General features: G+C 53.8%; 1 protein-coding gene across 9 annotated transcripts in view; it reads left to right on the plus strand.

Annotated features, from left to right (window-relative positions):
- Positions 1–15,789, plus strand: part of RPH3AL (rabphilin 3A like (without C2 domains)) — a 156,222-nt gene extending 140,433 nt beyond the window's left edge. For 4 of the 9 annotated variants that reach the window (XM_047759279.1, XM_047759278.1, XM_047759276.1 and 1 more), the window contains 3 exons: positions 8,846–8,959; positions 11,038–11,184; positions 14,005–14,162. In XM_047759279.1, coding sequence (XP_047615235.1) covers positions 8,846–8,959; positions 11,038–11,184; positions 14,005–14,075 — 332 coding nt within the window. In that variant the 3' untranslated portion in view covers positions 14,076–14,162. Of the gene's footprint in view, positions 1–8,845; positions 8,960–11,037; positions 11,185–12,166; positions 13,232–14,004 lie in introns of those variants that run through there. The other 5 variants (XM_047759285.1, XM_047759282.1, XM_047759284.1 and 2 more) reach the window with 3 other exon arrangements.
- The last annotated feature ends 1,241 nt before the right edge of the window (positions 15,790–17,030 follow it).

A 17,030-nucleotide genomic window follows, 5' to 3' on the forward strand; every position in this document is an offset into this window, starting at 1 on the left:
GAAGGTTTTATGGGAAGCGTGTGCTCCCCTCCCCGCCCCACTCATCCCGTGTCCATGGCAACCAGCCTCTGACAGCCCCTCCCCTCACTGAGTCTGTCCCTGGCTCAGCTGAGGCCACCATCCATCGCCTCCTGTACTTGAACGTCCTTCGGGAAGAGGCTGCGAGAAAGCTCCTGCTTGGTGGAAAGCCCGGCCCTCGCTGGCTCCCACCACCTTGCTGGCCGCGGTCAGTCCTGCTGTCTCTGCAGCGCCATGTCCTCTCCTGGGGAGGTTTTCTCAGAAAGCAGTCAACAGGCATTCACTGAGTGCCTGCCTGGCCCAAGGCCCAGTGTTGGGGGCTGAAGGAAGGAGACAGACACTGATTAAGATGTGGCCCTGGGAGTTCCCTGGTGGTTCAGTGGGTTAAGGGTCCAGTGTTGTCACTGCTGCGGCTGGAATTGCTGTTGAAGCACCGTTTGATCCCTGGTCTGGGAACTTCCACACACCATGGGTAGAGCCAAAAAAAAAAAAAAAAAAAGGAGGTCATGGCCCTGCCCTCATGGGGTTCCTGATACAGTTGGGGAAGTCAAGACAGGTGTTCGAGGAGTTCTTGCCGTGGCGCATTTGCTTAAGAATTTGACCGCAATGATAGGTCGCTGAGGAGGTGCAAGTTCAATCCCTGGCCTGGCGCAGTGGGTTAAAGGATCTGGCATTGCTGCAGCTGCAACTCGGAGTCAGTCCCTGACCTGGAACTTCCACATGCTGTGGGTATGGACATTAAAAAAAAAGAAAAGAAAGAGCTCCCATCGTGGCACAGTGGAAGCGAATCCAACTAGGAACCATGAGGTTGTGGGTTTGATCCCTGGCCTTGCTCAGTGGGTTAAGGATCTGGCGTTGTTGTGAGCTGTGGGTGTAGGTTGCAGATACAGCTCGGATCCAGCATTGCTGTGGCTGTGGTATAGGCTGGCAGCTGTAGCTCCAATTAGACCCCTAGCCTGGGAACCTCCATATGGCGTGGGTGCGGCCCTAAAAAATAAATAAATAAATAAATAAAGACAGGCATTTGTAGGCAAAAAAATGCAACACCAGAGGGTGTCTGAGATGGGCCAGAAAAGCTGACCAGCAGTTGTGGGGACAGTGAGGGAAGGGCTTTCTTCCATGCTTCCTTCCCCAGGGCTGGAGAGACTTTCAAATAGAGGCACAATTTGGATGGGTTCCTAGAGGACGAATTGGCATCTAAATTTTAAAAATATTCATAGAGAGTTCCCGTTGTGGCTCAGCGGGTTAAGAACCTGATGTCGTCTCCGTGAGGATGCGGGTTGGATCCCTGGCCTCACTCAGTGGGTTAAGGATCCAGCATTTCCACAATTTGCAGTGTAGACTGCAGATGCAGCTTAGATCTGGTGTTGCTGTGGCTGTGATGTAGGCTGGCAGCTGCAGCTCCACTTCAGCCCCTAGCCCTGGCACTTCCATATGCCACAGGTGCATCCATAAAAAGAAGAAAAAATATTCATTTTTCAGTGCTGCACCCAGGGCATATGGAAGTTCCCAGGCTAGGGGTCAAATCGGAGCTGTAGCCATGGGCCTACACCACAGCCACAGCAATGTCAGCTCTGAGCCACATCTGCAACCTGCACCACAGCTCGCAGCAACGCTGGATCCTTAACCCACTGAGCGAGGCCAAGGCTCGAACCTGTGTCCTCATGGATGCTAGTCAGATTCGTTTCCACTGAGCCACAAAGGGAACTCCTCCCTTGTGTAGTTTTTTAAACGTACAATGCCTTTTGTCCTCCTTGATCTTGTTTCCTTGGTAATTGATAGTGTCTCCATTTTACAGATGAGAAGATTGAGGTTCAGAGAAATAAAGGTATTTGTCCAAGAGTATCCAAACAGAGCTGTAATTCAACCCATGATAGGAAAAGGCCTGCTGGGGAGGCAGAGGGTAAACTGGCCTGCCTGGAGGGGGCACTGCTGAGGGACCAGACCCTTTAGGGTGAGGCCAGATCCTGGGGCGCCCTGTATCCTGAGTGAGGAGGAAAGAGCAAATTCCAGCAATAGGTAGGCCTGGGTTGAAATCCCAGCCCAGCCTCCCAACAGCTTCTGAAGGTATCTAGTGCCTTCGGCATCTTAGGAAGCACAACTTGGTAATTTAAGCTCCCTTGGAAAAGGTGAGTCCACCCCTGTGAGGTTAGCCTGGGCTCCGAGCTTGGAGGCCAGCCCCACGCCAGGCCCTGAGAAAGTTCAGGATGCCCCTCTCAAATAAAATAGCTCCTGTTTATCAAACCTACCATGTGCCAGATACTGTCCATGTTACCTCTGTTAATGCTCAAAATAGCCCAGGAAAGGAGCCATCCTCCCCCACCCCCTTTGATTGGTGGGCCTGCTGAGCACAGAGAGGTGAAGAAACCTGCCCAAAGTCACACAGCTGGGAAATGGTAGAGCCAGGACACTGTCTGTCTGACTCAGAGCCCGTGCCTCTTCACCACGCCCACACCTCCCTCCGGCTGCCACCAAACACAGCCCCGGTGGAATTTCAGGCTGCAAGCCTGGCCCTACCTGCAGGCGGGTCAGCCCTCATCTGTGCCAGCGGGGACGGCTCTGCGACTCTTCTCCGCAGCCGTGCCAGCCTGGTGGGCTGGGTAAGGCTAATTGGGGATGTCTCTGCACTCCCCAAGGCCCTATCATCGTTCCTTTACATTAAAAAAAAATTTTTTGTTTTTAATATGCAAAATTTTCCACCATCTGCTTTGCCTTGGCAGAATGTTTGCTGAAAATATCTCTTCCTCACTAATTCTCACAATTTCTGGGGGCTTTGGGAGTCTCCAAGCAGAGCAGCAGCAGCTTACATACAAAGCCCTCCCAAGCTCACAGACCTCCTTGTGCCAGGCAGGCGGATGTTGTGTGGCCCAGAAGTCACATCTCCCCGCCTCTCCACCAGAGAGGGGCATCAGGGCCTCCCCACTGATGGAACAAAGCTGACCTGAAGTTGAATCCTTGGATTCAGACCCAGAGTAGCTGCAGAGGTTGGCCTTTTGTGTGTGTGGCGAAGCCCTAAGTGCCCCCAGGGTCACACAAAGAGATAGTGGCAGAGCAGAGCCAGGAAGCAGGTCCCCCAAATCCCAATGCAGTGCTTGGAGGTCAAGTGGCCAGCATCCTGCCTGTCCCCTGGACTGTCCCAGGCAAGATGTCTCCACAAGACAGCCACTGCCACACATGTCCTGTGAGGCAGTCAGAAAAGACTTTCCAAAAGGGAAGACTTCCCTCCACCTTCATGTACCAAAACTCTGAGTTTCCATGGTGACAGTCAAATTGCAAATCCATCCAAGAGTGAGAAGGGGGTTGGGGGGAAGCTGGCCTCTCCCCAGAGAAGCTGGCAGGGCTGGCACTGAGTCTGTCCACTGCTGAGGATGAGGGGTGGGCAGAGTAGGGTAGCAGTGGCAGGTGGAAAAAATCTCAGAGATGCCAAGTCCCCAAGCAAGTGGTCCAGGAGCCTAAGCCACTGCAGCAGGGGAGCTCCCCTCGCCCTCCACCCACCTCCTGGGTGAATCCATTTGGTGACATCTCCTTTTCAGGGAAGGTTTCGGGACAGTCTTCTCCCTGGTGTTTTCCCATTTTCAATCTGAAAGATCAGGCGTGGGCAGAATACAAGCAATCATCACCGACCGAGCCATTCTAGACTCAGCCTTGGGGGAATTAGAGGGGAAAAAAAAAAAATCAGCCTTCAGACACAGATATTTTGTTGAGGATGGAAGAGCAAGGGCCAAAAGATTTATGAGCCTAAAATCTTTGTTAATAGACCTGGAAGATTGACGATTGCAGCTGCTATGTAGAGAGAAAGGCGGCAGCGGCGATCGAATGGCAGATTAGCCAAAGTTTGGGTCGGCAACATTTGGAGGGGTGGAGGAAGAAAAACTTCTTCCTTTACCACCGGAGGAGTGTTTGGGTAAATGGCATTTGTACTGGTTTGTGTCCAGGGACATTCTCCAAAATGTCACCTCAGTGTGTTTCTTTCCCGCCGACAGTTAAGTGCCAAGACCGGGCGTGAACACTGCCAGCTTCCTTTGGTGTGTTCGTTTCAAGTGGGACTTATCCGAGTGCATTAGAAATGGGATTGGGTTTGCACCACAAAGACCTCGAAGCTGTAGGCCTGGCCCCCTGCTCGAAATCCCAGACACAAGGAGCAAAGAAGCCTGAGCCCGGGGAGACGCCTCCAGAAGGAATGAGTCGTCAGCTGTCTGCTTCTTGGCTCTGTGACACCGTTGTGATCTCAGTTGTCATCCAGGCTGTTCCCCTCTTCCACGACTGTGGCCCTTTGGGGGCTATAAAAGGAGACAACAAGCCAACTGACTGTCACACGGGGGAGGTTTCTTTTCTCTCAACGTTGCACTGCGTAGGCACGGGTATGGTCTGTGCACGCGGGTCAGAAAAAGAATTTTCCGGATTCGTAGCAGGGTGAAAAGAAAGAAGAGTATCTCAATGATGAGTTAAGGGATGCTGCTGGCGCAGCTGGACGGCTTCCCGATGATCAGGGGGAGCCGACCCCGGGCACAGGCTCATGTCTGTTCTCATAGTCCAGGGAGAGGAGAGGTCTTGTGAGACACCTGCCAACCTGCTGATTGGTTGGGGAGAGAGGCATCTTCCGATACACTTGCTGGTTGGTTGGGGCCTATGAGGCCCCTGCAGGGGGAGGTGAGGAGTGGGCCCCATACCTTTCCTAGCAGGGAGAAGGAGGGAGTAGGCCAGGTTGCTCAGGAGGGGGAGGGGACGTTACAGTGAGATGGGCGGGGTGATGATTAGGGGTCTGGCGATCCTTGCCTTGGCCGGAGGCTTTGAGTCCTGTCTCCTTCCAGAGGCCTTGACGTCCCACGGACACCACGTGGGAACTAGGCAGTACGGCGTCTGAACCCCATCGCCAGGGTTGACGCCGTGGACGAGACAGACCCCTCCCCGCAAAAAGTGTCCGCCCAACATAGCACAGCCGTCTTCGTGCAAGGCAAGCCCCCTCCCAACCCAGCGCGGGGACCAAGCACAACAGATGACAGAACAGGGAGCAGAGTGAAGAAATGGGGCGCACGAGTGGGCCGCCATGACCCGAGTCCCGAGACATCCTTTCCCATCGTCTCCCTTCGAGCTCCGGGTATGTTGTACCCTGTGGCGTCTGCTCGCTAACACAGAAGGACCCAGGCATTATTTCAACAGATGCACTGCCCCTGCCCCAGAAGTACAAAGATGTTACCCCTCAGTCATGGGGAGACAGAATGTTCCAGGTCAGGAAGACGGAGCACATGATCTCTGCCAGAGGGATGGGGAGACCAGTGAGATCAGTCACCGTGTTCTCCTCGGGTTTCCCTCTGCTTAACCGGCTGCTGGACCCCCCCCCCCCTTCCTGCTGGAGGAAAGGGGCAGAATCCTCCCCCAGTCCTTTGCTGCTGCCCGCAAGGAGATGTTGGGGAGCTGCTTGGTGCCTCTTGCCACCTCCCACTCCCTTTGGGACCCACAGGGGTGGCGCTTAGTCAGTCCCCGAATGAGTCAAAAATATATAAACGCTTATAAAACGGATGCCCATTAAGTCGGATCTCGGTGAATTCATGATCACAGAAACCCAGTCTGGGACCTGAAAAGCACCTGCAAAATAAGTCAGACCTTTACTAGCATTTGTCAAATGCTGGGAGGAGGGCATATGGACCCCCAACCCCTCCCGGGTGAGGAAAAGCCCAGAAAAGCAAAGCAGAACTCTTCCTAGAGCCTGAGGAGGGAAAGAAACAGAGCAGAAAAGGCAAAATCCCTGAGCAGACTGAGCAGGGCAAAGCTGGAAGCAATCCCGTTAGCATCGCTCTTGGGCATCCTTCCCGCCCCCCCCCCCCCCGCCCCCGCCACGGATCAGGCCCTGTGGAAGAAGCCAGCCTCCATCACAGCATGATTTAGCCCCTGCCCTCGAGGAGCCCCAGGCTGGCCACACAGGGGTCCTAGGGAAGGCTTCCTGGAGGAGGTGATGCTCAAACAGACCCAGGAGCAGGGGGTGGGCAGAGCATTCTGGGCAGAGGGAAGCCAGGCACTGCCAGTGGTGCTGATGGGCAGTTTAGCAGGTGCTCCAGGCTGTGTATGGCCAGAGGAGCCTGGGGTAGCAGATCAGGTGGTGCAGGATGACACAGAAGTAGTCAGAGGGCAGGGGTCTGGGCTTGATCCCATAGGTCACGGGGTGCTTATAGAGAAAGGTAAGCCAGGATTTGTGTGTTAGTGGAGCCTTGGGGGCTATGCAGAGGGATGTGCCTGCGGATGGGGTCCAGATGGGAGGCGTGGCAGGAGTCCAGGCTAGAGATGTTGAGGCCTTGAGCAAAGCAAGGGCAGCGAGCAGGGTGCGGAGGCCACTGATTCACGAGCCACTTAGGACATGAAGCCAGCAGGATGTGGGGCGGAGGGAAGAGCCGATGAGTCATCAGAGCTTCCCAAAGCACCTACTGTGTGCCAGCTGCTCTGCTATGGAAGCACAGGGCGGGGCGTCTCTTAGACTCAAGTGGCCAGCCAGCTCCAGCCCCTCTGGTGGCTTGGTTCTCTGACCTGTGATTTCCTGAGCTGAAAGGTAACACAGGCTAAAGCCTTAAAGACCTTCCAGAAGGCTCCAGAAGGCTCCAGATCCAGGTGGGCACTCCATGGCATGGGTCCAGCGTTTCCCCTCCTGTACCTATGACCTATTTCCCTAACTGACCAGGCTTGCTCCCTGCTGGGCATTAATGCACTTTCAGGAGTCTCCTTGTCACACTGCTCCAGAGGGCCTGGAGCATCAGATGAAACCTATTCGGAGTTCCCACACACATGGATCGGTGGCACCTTGGGAGCCCTGGGATGCAGGTTCGATCCCCGGCCCAGCACCGTGGGTTAAGGATCCAGTGTTGCTGCAGCTGCAGCTCGGATCTGATCCCTGACCCAGGAACTCCATGTGCTGAGAGGCAGCCAAAAAAGGAGGGAAGGAAGCTGGGAAGGAGGAAGCTAGGAAGCTATTAACTGCCCTTGGTGGAGATTGGTTCTCTTTCCAATCTCATCTCCTACCAAACAGGTCCCTATGGCTCAGGGTTCTGTAGGTTGAGTAAGATAACGCTTGCTAAGGACCTAGCACAGTGCCTGGCAGAAAGCAGGCAACTGCTCCTAACTCTCTCCATAACTAGCAAGTTGTGTTCTGGGCAAGGCACACTGAGTTAGTCACCTGCACAAGCCAATTGCCTGCGATCCCAAACCTTTCTGTGCAGTTGGGTTTGCTGTTACAATTGCATCATTTAATTACATGTTCTATAGATCCATGAAAAGAGTCCACAAAGACTCAGCATTGTTTCATTAAAACCAAGACTTTGGAAAGTGTAGAAGCCACTTGCTTTAAAATGCTATTGAGTTAGGTGTGGGCAGCGTAACTGTAAAAAAATAAAAGAGAGAGAGAGAGAGGGAGTTCCCTGGTGGTCTAATGGTTGGCACTCAGTGATTTCCCTGCAGCCCAATTTGTATCCCTGGCCTGGGAGCCAAGATCCCACATAAAGCAGGTGCACGCTGGGGCAAAGGTATAAAGAGGGATGGGGGAGAAGAAATGGAAAAACAGAGAAAGATTCTGCCTTCATCGTGCTTTGCCCATGTCTTTAAGCTCTGCTCCACATTAAAGAAACTCAACCTGGGAATCACACACCACACAATACGGTGCAGTTAGACATGAGAGATTTTTTTGGGCCAATCTCAAAGAAGCACCCAAGCCCTCTGTCAAAAGATTGGCGAATGGATGTACATTTCTATACTTAAAATAGAGTGTTTCATGTATGAGTAGTTCCTGCATTATGACTCCCACTGTTGAATAACTGGCCAAATATGGTCCCATTTAGTCCAGAAAAGAGGATTTCCACTACAGCGGGGGTTCACTGTGACAGCTCAGCCACTGGTCCCCTGGGATTCCAGCCCCATCAGCCTGGCTCCCTCCTGCATTCATAGGACACCCCTGGGAGTTGCCGGGTGAGCTGGGATCAGAGCAGTTACAGACACAGGCTGTGAGGAGTTCCTGCTGTGGCTCAGTCAGTTAAGAACCCACCTGGTATCTAAGAGCATGTGGGTTTGATCCCTGGCCTCACTCAGTGGGCTAAGGATCTGGCATTGCTGCAAGCTGCAGTGTAGGCAGATGCCGCTCGGATCCTGCCTTGCTGCGGCTGTGGTGTTGGCTCAGCTGCAGTTCCCATTCGACCCCTAGCTCGAGAACTTCCATCTGGTGCAGGTGCAGCCCTAAAAAGCTTGACAAACAAACAAACACAAGCGGTGGAGCCAGCCCGCTGGGGCAAGAATCCCACGTTGGACAGTTGCCCTGGCTTCCTTGTCTGCGAAAGTGCTACCTCCCGTCTTGCAGGGTGGTTCTGAAGCTTCTGTGAGTCAGCGTAGGTAAGAGACCAGGAGCGCTGGGTCAGGGTCAGTGGCGAGAACTGGGATTGTTGGTGCAGAGCTGCAGGGCGTGGCTGTGCACCTTGAGGCGTTGCCAGGTATGAGCCTGACGGCAGAGTGCCTGCACGGAGGAGACCATCGGCTCCTCCCAGCAAGAGGCTTCTGATTCTGCCCCAGGGAGGGGGTGACGGTGGAGATGGCTGAGGCCCACCCCCCTCTGGGGCTGGTTATGCCTCATCCCAGCCCCCTCACACCGGGACTCACTTCTTTGACTGGCAGAAAAAAGCATCCTGCCATCCTCATCCCCAGACCGCTGTCCCTGTGCCCCAAACACCAGGGCCAGCGAAGGCCCTCTGCCTCTTTGTCCCTGGCAGGAGGAGGCCGGCCCTGGGCCCCTCTGTTCCACATGCTTGCTGGTGGTGGTCAGGGGGGGTGACCTCCTGTCCTGGTGACTCTTTTCCAGTGGTGTCCAGCGACAGTGACAGTGACTCTGATCTCAGCTCTTCCAGCCTGGAGAACAGACTTCCAGCTCCTGGGACCAGGGACCCAAAAGGAGACAAACCCTGGGGGGAATCAGGTAAGTGTGGGAGGCAGCACTGTTTGTTTTCCAAACCCCAGGTGCAGTGGCCTCGCTGCTTCCCTGGCTGCTGCTCTGCAGCTGGGGTCTGCGGAATCTTCTAGATCAGGGAGGGGAAGTGGGCCTAGGGCTGGGATGACGAGGACCTAAAGTGTTAGCACCACTCAAGAGCAAATGGGGAGTTCCTGCTGTGGCTCAGTAGGTTAAGAACCTGACATAGTATCCATGAGGATGCGGGTTCAATCCCTGGCCTTGGGGGTTACGGATCTGGTGTGCCACTAGCGTAGGCCACGGATGTGGCTTGGATCCTGCATTGCTGTGGCTATGGCTGTGGCGCAGGCCGGCAGCTGCATTTCTGATTCAACTCCTAGCCCAGGAGCTTCCTTGTGCCGCAGGAGCAGCCATAAAAATAAAAATAGAGTAAAATAAATTCTCTAAGAGACCAACTGGGAAAGATGTTTTTAAAAGGGGAGGAAAAAAGCAGGTAGAACAGAGGTTCAAGTGTATATGCAGAGAAGGCCTGGGGACACGTTTTTCTTTCCTTGAAACACATGAAGGACCTTCCCAGGAAAAGAGCCAGCTTCACCCAGTTACACCAGAGGTTAGAACTGGGATGTTTGCAGGATGTTTCGGGGAGGCTGATTTTAGTACACAAGAAGAAAGCTTTTCAAGGGAAGTTCCTGTCATGGCACAGCAGAAATGAATCCAGCTAGGAACCATGTGGTTGTAGGTTCAATCCCTGGCCTTGCTCAGTGGGTTAAGGGTCCGGCGTTGCCATGAGCTGTGGGGTAGGTCGCAGACATGACTCTGATCTGGCGTTGCTGTGGCTGTGGTGTAGGCCGGCAGCTGTAGCTCTGATTCGACCCCTAGCCTGGGAACCTCCATATACCGTGGGTGCAGCCCTTAAAAGCCAAAAAGAAAAAAAAAAGAAGAAAGCTTTTCAATAACTGCCCCAAACTGAAAGGGAATGGATGGCTGGGCAGCGATCTCCTGCCAGAGCGGGTACAGAAGGAATTCCTGCCTGGGCCAGACCAGAGATGGTAAATGCCTGGCACACATACTAAGACTGCCACGCCTATGCCCAGGGCAGACATTACCAGTCGATCATGATCCTCTCTCCCACAGAGCCTGACGTGGCCTCAGAGTCCTCCTCAATTCCGTTTTTCACTTGTATCAGTAGGCGGAAAGGATGCTTGAGATGAAAACTGTCCCTGGACGAGGTGATCTCTGAGGCCCCTCCAGGCGGAAGAGTCTATCTTAGAAACGCGGGGAGGAACCTCACCTGCCAGCCCTCCTCACCTGCCAGCCGCGGTGGCGGAGCGGGTTTTCCAGCCCCTCCCTCCCCTCACTGCCCAGCTCTTCTCATCACACCAACGCTCATCTGTGACCAGGCGGGTCCAGGAGACAGACGAGCTGGGGCGCAGGCTGACCGGCCCCACCTCGGCTCCCTGGGCCGGGCAGGGACTGACAGCCGTGTCTGTGCAAAGATGCCGTCATTCACGAAGGCAGCAGGGACTGTCCCTGGCGTTAACAGGAATAGGCACGCCTCCCCTACACACACCCTCCTTCTCTGAAGGCAGGCCCCCCTCCCTGCCCATTCGCATGTGGGGAGCCCTGCTTGTTCCTTCGTGAAACGCCCCAGGGCGCCCTCGGTTGCCTTTAGAGATCGAGGGCCAGTCAGCAGGGGTCCGAGGGTCGGGTCCCACCAGGACATAACAAGCGTGGGGGAGGGGGAAGGGAGGGCCCTTTCCGGGGCTGGGGGGCTCTGGCAGACAGTCCCACCGATGTAAGCCACATTTCCAAATGAGGCGATTTTTTTGGTAATCTCTTTAGTTTATTTACTTATGTTTTTTGGGCCATGCCCAAGGCATGTGGAAGTTCCCAGGCCAGGGATCCAACCCACGCCACAGCAGCCACCTGAGCCACACCAGTGACAATGCTAGGTCCTTAACCCGCTGAGCCACCAGGGAACTCCTAAATGAGATTTTAGAACAGTTCCTTGTCGGACTAAGATCATCCCTGTTTCAGCTCAAAGTCCAGAGGGCTCAGCCCTGAGCCATTCACGTGGTCTCTTGCAGGTGGCAGCATGGAGTCCCCCAAGATGGGGCCCTCCCACCCACCCAGCCACCTCTCAGGGAGCCAGAGCAGCCTGGCCAGTGAGGCCGGGACGGGAGCAGCAGACCCACAGGTGGGGACCCCACCCTGGCCAGACCCAAAGGGCCCTGGTGAGTACCAAGCCACTCCTCCCACCCACCCCCCGTCTTCTCCCCTCCCCGACGGCCAAGCCTCTCCTCCCAACCCCTCCTCCTCTCTGCCTGCTCCCCTCCCTCATCAGTGCTCCTGGACTAGGAGCTAGGTGGCATTTTCAGCCCTATGCCAGGGGCTGGGGGAATGGAGGGGAGCCAGACCCCAGCCCTGCCCTCAGTGGACAGAGAGAGGAGCCCAGAATAAGGACAGTGACCGTCCCTCTCCGTCCTCCGAAACTGCCACAGTGGCTGTCACCATCCTCCGCTTTATGAAACATATAATCTTTCAAAATATTTCCCCATCTCCAAAACAATCACGGTAACTCCATTTTGAGAGCACCTACCATATGCCGGGCAGTGTGGGGTGCAGGGGGGGACAGTCCTGGACCTCCAGAAACCTACTGCGTCGCTGAGGAAGCCCAGTCAACTCCGTGAAAACAGAGCCCAGGCCAGGGCAGGCCCAAATCCTAAGAGGGAGAATTAGGGACCCCTGGAGGCAGCAGCACGGAGCCCAGCCTGCCCCTGAACCTCCGAAGTCTACGCGGAGTGCCTGCCTGGGTGGGTCTTCAGCCAGTGTCCAGTAGTCAGTGAGGAAGGCTGAGCACAGGCAGCGCATGGACAGGCTCCCAGGGCTGAAGTTGTTACTCGGAAAGGACTGGCCTAGAGGAATGTTTGTGTCCCCATGTCGCTTTGCTCCTTCTGGCGTCCGGCGATCACCTGCCTGGGTGTTGATGGCCGCACTGAAGCACAGGAAGTAGGTGACTTGCCCAGAGTGATACAGCAGGCACCCTCTGCCCGGGCCTCAGCCCCGCTCAGTTCCAGATGGAGAAGCTGCTTCAGGTGTGGCTGGTTCCAGCAAGAAGTTTGCCGTTCCTGCATTTCACTCCCAAAGTTCAGTCCCTGGGAGGGACTCTGTCCCTGCTCACCCTCTAGTGGCCTTTTTTTCTCTCTCCCCCCAAAGGCAAAAGGCACACCTGGGCGAGTCCCCGCTGCTGATGTGGCCTCCGACAGTCCCCTCCACCTGCCGGGCAGAGATGGGCTTGGTGTGCGGGGTGGACTCTCCAGTGGAAGAACTCGATAGAGGGAAAAAAGCTGGAGCTGGACCCTTCCAGGCTCCTTCCTGCCCCAGTCCCGGGGCCTCAGCCGCCAGTCCTGTCGGACGTGACCTCTGATGCAACAAACCAGTGTTCGGCGTGGGGGCTGAATCCGCTTCCCCCCACCCAGTGCCTTTCTGCACCCCCTTCTCTTCTGGGAGCTCCCTTCTCCCACCCCACCCAGCCACTCACTCAGCCTGACCTTAATTTATTGCCCCCCACCACCACTGCATCTACCCCAGGTTCATTTAAAGTTGGCTGTCTTGGACTGGAAGAGCCTTCAGACACCCCCCCTCCCCGAGGGGCCTCCCCACATGCACTGCAATTTCAGCCCATGGCGCCCAGGGCCTTTCTCCGTCTTTGTGATCATGCAAGGAGAAATCCCGCCCTGCACGTGAGACCCTTCACCCCCAAGCAGGTGGGGTGAGAGACGCCCCCTTCCCGGGGGGTGGGGGGGGGAGCCGCCGCCGCCTCCAGCAGCCCAGGAGCTGCTGCTGAAGCTGGCTCTCTGCTGGGTTTCCTGGAAGCCCCCCTTGGCCTCCCAGCTTCTGCTCAGCCTCTCCCCCGGGCCCGGTGGAGGCAGGAAGGCTCTGGTGAGCACTGATTTCCCTCACTGCCAGCGGCCTTCAGCTGCGGCCCCCGCTGGGGCTCGGGTTGGCAGAAATATTTCATTCAAAGGGTAGGCAGATGTGTCTGGAAAACCCTTCCCTGAGGAGAGAGCACGTGTGGTGGGGGGGCCCCACACCCTCCCAGCCATCCTGCCCACCCCATATCTGGTCCTTGAAGGGCCTTCCTCTCTAGGCTCTCGAGCCCCCACGGTTAGCGCTTTAGCCCTCATCACTGGCAGACTGTTTCAAAAAAAAAAAAAAAAAAGTCCTCACTGTTTCCCTGTGACGAGTTATGCTTCAGAATAAAAACAATATTAGAATTTGCATTCGAGCCAGTGTGTTGATCAAAAGGCCGCCATCCCTTGTGTCTCTGAGATGCAGCAGGAGAGAAATGCATGGAAAGAGACGTGGTCCGTTGATGCCGGGAACGCTTTTGCTGGGCTGAAGGAAGAGGAAGGTCTCTGCATGTTCTAGGGGCTCACGGACCTCAGGGCGAATGGGAAAAACAAGGCCATTGATGGCAACATTAAACATTAGGTATACGCACAGATAAGCAAAATGAGTGCTATGAGCTTATGCATATATATGTAAAAATGTGTGTGAAACAGACAAGGACTTCTGGTTAAACCTGGTGGACTGAATGTGTTTGGATTTCCTCTGCCTCCCCAAACCCACCAACGTGACATAAAGGAGCGAAAAAGTGGCGAACTTCAAAGGCAAGAAGAATACGAGAAGAAACAGCAGCAGGTAAGAGAGGTCCAGAGACTTTGGAAGGTAGAAGAGCATTAACTTGGAGTTTTGTTTGTTTTGTTTTGTTTTAGGGCCACACCCACAGCATATGGAAGTTCCCAGATCAAATCAGAGCTGCAGCTGCCAGCCCACTCCTCAGCTCACAGCCACACCAGATCCTTAACCCACGGAGCAAGGCCAGGGATCGAACCCACAACCTCATGGATACTAGTTGGGTTCTTAACCCACTGAGCCACAATGGGAACTCCCAGAAGAGTATAATTTATTTAGGGCCAGCTTCTCCCCTCCCCAAAATGTCTACAAGAAAGAAAACCGATGGTTAACAAGCCCATTTATTTGCCCTGCAGAATCCCCCAAAATCTCAGAACCGGGAGGGACCAGGTATCCTCCTCAAAGCGGAAGTTCAGGATGGGTGTGAAAATCGTATCAGTTGGAAGAAGTGGTTAGACCCCAGGTCTCTTCTCCCAGCCCAGATGGCCCATGCCTGCCTGCCCTTCTCTGGCCCTGGCGGAAGACAGATTTAAAGCCGGCCCAGGCTGAACTAGAAGGATTCTGGACTGGGAACCCCCTCGCACAGGCGATGACTAATGGGGAGACCCTCAGCCTCCCTCTGCTGGGCCTGTGCCCCATCCAGCCACCCCCCCAGGCAGGACATCATCGAATTTCTCTCTGGGAAACTGAGCAAAGAAAAGAGACGGACAGATCCCAAATTTGGCAATTTCCTGGTCCCTGCCCGGTCGGCACAGTGAGGCCCCCCCATTCCCAAGCCCTGCCCGCATGTGCAGAGCCTCTTGGTAGCTTTGCTGTGTTGCACTCATAGTGGCACCGGCAGTTGACCGAAACCAACAGCGAAAGATACAGGGACCCTCAGAGACAGGAGAAAGGGGTCAGAGAACAACCCTCTGAAGATGTTTGCCCAGGAAACAGGAAAAGAATGTTATTTTTCTAAAAGGCAGTGTGAAAGCTCTTGAAAATTTTTACAAATCTATACGAGCAGAAATTTCAAAATGCAAAAGGGATGGGAAAAGGTGAGAAAGTCTCCCAGAAGGTAAACCATCAAAACCCAAGTCGACATAGGAAGAAAAAGTCAAGAGCATTGGACAACAAAAGATGAGATCCCGGCCAAAAACCCAACCTCCAGCTAAGAGAATTTCAAACTGAGAAGCAGAAAACAGAGGAGAGAAAATGGCAGAAGAAATGACACAAGAATAGCTTCTAGAACGGAAGGAAAGGAACGTCCACAGAGAAGGAACCCACCAAGTGCTGGGCGTAGTGACAAAAAACCACAGCCAAGAGGACGGGTGGCCGCCACCATCGTGAGCTGCCGAGCGGCAATACCTGGAGATGAAAATGCACCTGACCTGCCGCTGCGGTGTAATTAACACCCATCACCTGCCACCTGGCTGAAACAGAGCCTCACCCACTAGGTCTGAGCCAGGGGCTGAGCGTGGAGGTGTCTGTTGCGCTCCCAGATGCTGAGGCTGCTGGCTGGAAGACCACACTCTGAGGGGCACTGGTCCAGGGCGGTGGCAGGGCAGCACGGACAGTTCGTTGGAATCACCTGACCAGCGTTACAGGGCCTCACGCCAGAGGTATCCCCAGAGAGGCTGGTTACATCAATTGGGGGTCCAGCCTGGACATCAGAATTTTATAAAACTCCCCAGAGGATGCCACGTGCGGGCAGAACCCAGGACCCCTTCTTCCTTCTAGAAACTTCTGTGTGGGTTCCAGAAGACATGCACTGGAGATTTATGGCAGTGCCTTTTTATTAGCTAAAAATTGTTTGCCACCTAAATACCATCACTAGAAGGAGAGATCCTTCAGTTGTGATATAGTCAAAGAGGCCACGATCAGCACGCTGACTCGCACAAAGCACGCTGAGCCAAGAACCAGATGGCAGAAAAAATAAATACATTATGACACTGTCTATATAGAGATTTTTAAACATGCAAAAATGTTATATGTTAACATATATTTTATGCAGTGGAAGAATAAAGAAATGCATAGGAAGGATAAACAACAGATTTCAAGATACATCTTGAGAAGAAGAGGCAGAAGGAGGGCTTTCAACTACTGGTGGTGGTGGTTTTGTTAACTCAGAGATGGAGAGATGGGTTTGTAATATTTATAGCATTTCCTTGTATTTGTATTATTTGTATATGTGAAATCTCTCAGAATTAAAATTTTAGGCAACTCTCACAAGGCTTCTCATGAAATCTTAAGACACTAGGCTAAAAATCCTAAAGAGAAAAAAAATTCCTACACCCTTCCGAAGAGAGAAAAATTTTAAAAAAGAGATCACATGCCAAGGGTCAGGGATTAAAATGACTTTGTAATTCTCTAAGCAGATTTTGAAGCCAGAACACAGTGCAGCAGTAGCTCCTGATTTCTGGCAGGAAATGATTTCTCATCTGAATGCATATCTACCCAAATTTCAGTGGCATTGGGATGAATATATTTTCAGATTAATGAGGTTTGGTTTGGGTTTTGTTTTTTTTTTAATTCCCATATATTCTTTTTTTTTTTTTTTTTTGGTCTTTTTAGGGCCACACCCACAGCATATGGAGGTTCCCAGGCCGGGGGATCGAATCAGAGCTAGAGCTACCGGCCTACACCACAGCCACAGCAACCCCAGATCCGAGCCACATCTACAACCCACACTGCAGCTCATGGCAGTGCTGGATCCTTAACCCACTGAGTGAGGCCAAGGATTGAACCTGCATCCTCATGGATATCAGTCAGGTTCATTACTGCTGAATCACAACAGGAACTCCCCACATTACCTTTTTAACAATGGCATCTTTAATGGAAAAATACATATCAAACAGGACAAATCCGTGGGGTGGAGGTGAAAGCCCTGAGGCCATAGCAGGTAAGGCAGGTAAGGAGGTTATGAGAAAACCCATCTCCAGTGGTCCCTATATCCAAACATCCAGCCTGTGAGGGGCTGGTGCCTCTGCCTCCCAGCTCTCAGGTGCTCTGCGCTGGGACCAGACCCCCTTAACACCTCAGACCTGATGTAGCACAAGCCGCCACACCCAGCTCCCGCCAGAACCCCCTGCCTGGACCAGATCCAGTCCAGGAGGGGGGCTCAGGCCCCACAGCCTCCAGGGTGAATCCCAAGGTGCTTCCGAGAGACACGTGGCACAGAGGGGATGGGGTCCTGAAGCAGGTTCATCACGTGTTAACCCCCGAAGCCCTCAGCTTTAGGGCAGAGATGGGATCCAGTTCCCCCCACCAGGAACGGGAGCTGTCAGGGGTCAAGCTTTGTGTGCTTGTCTGGGAACCGAGAAATTCCTTCTCCTTCTTCTCCTTCTCCTTCTTCTTCTTCCTCTTCTTCTTTCTTCTTCTTTTTTTTACTACATCTAGGCCT

The sequence above is a fragment of the Phacochoerus africanus genome, chromosome 14 (genome assembly GCF_016906955.1).
Source record: "Phacochoerus africanus isolate WHEZ1 chromosome 14, ROS_Pafr_v1, whole genome shotgun sequence".
Lineage (NCBI taxonomy): Eukaryota > Metazoa > Chordata > Mammalia > Artiodactyla > Suidae > Phacochoerus > Phacochoerus africanus.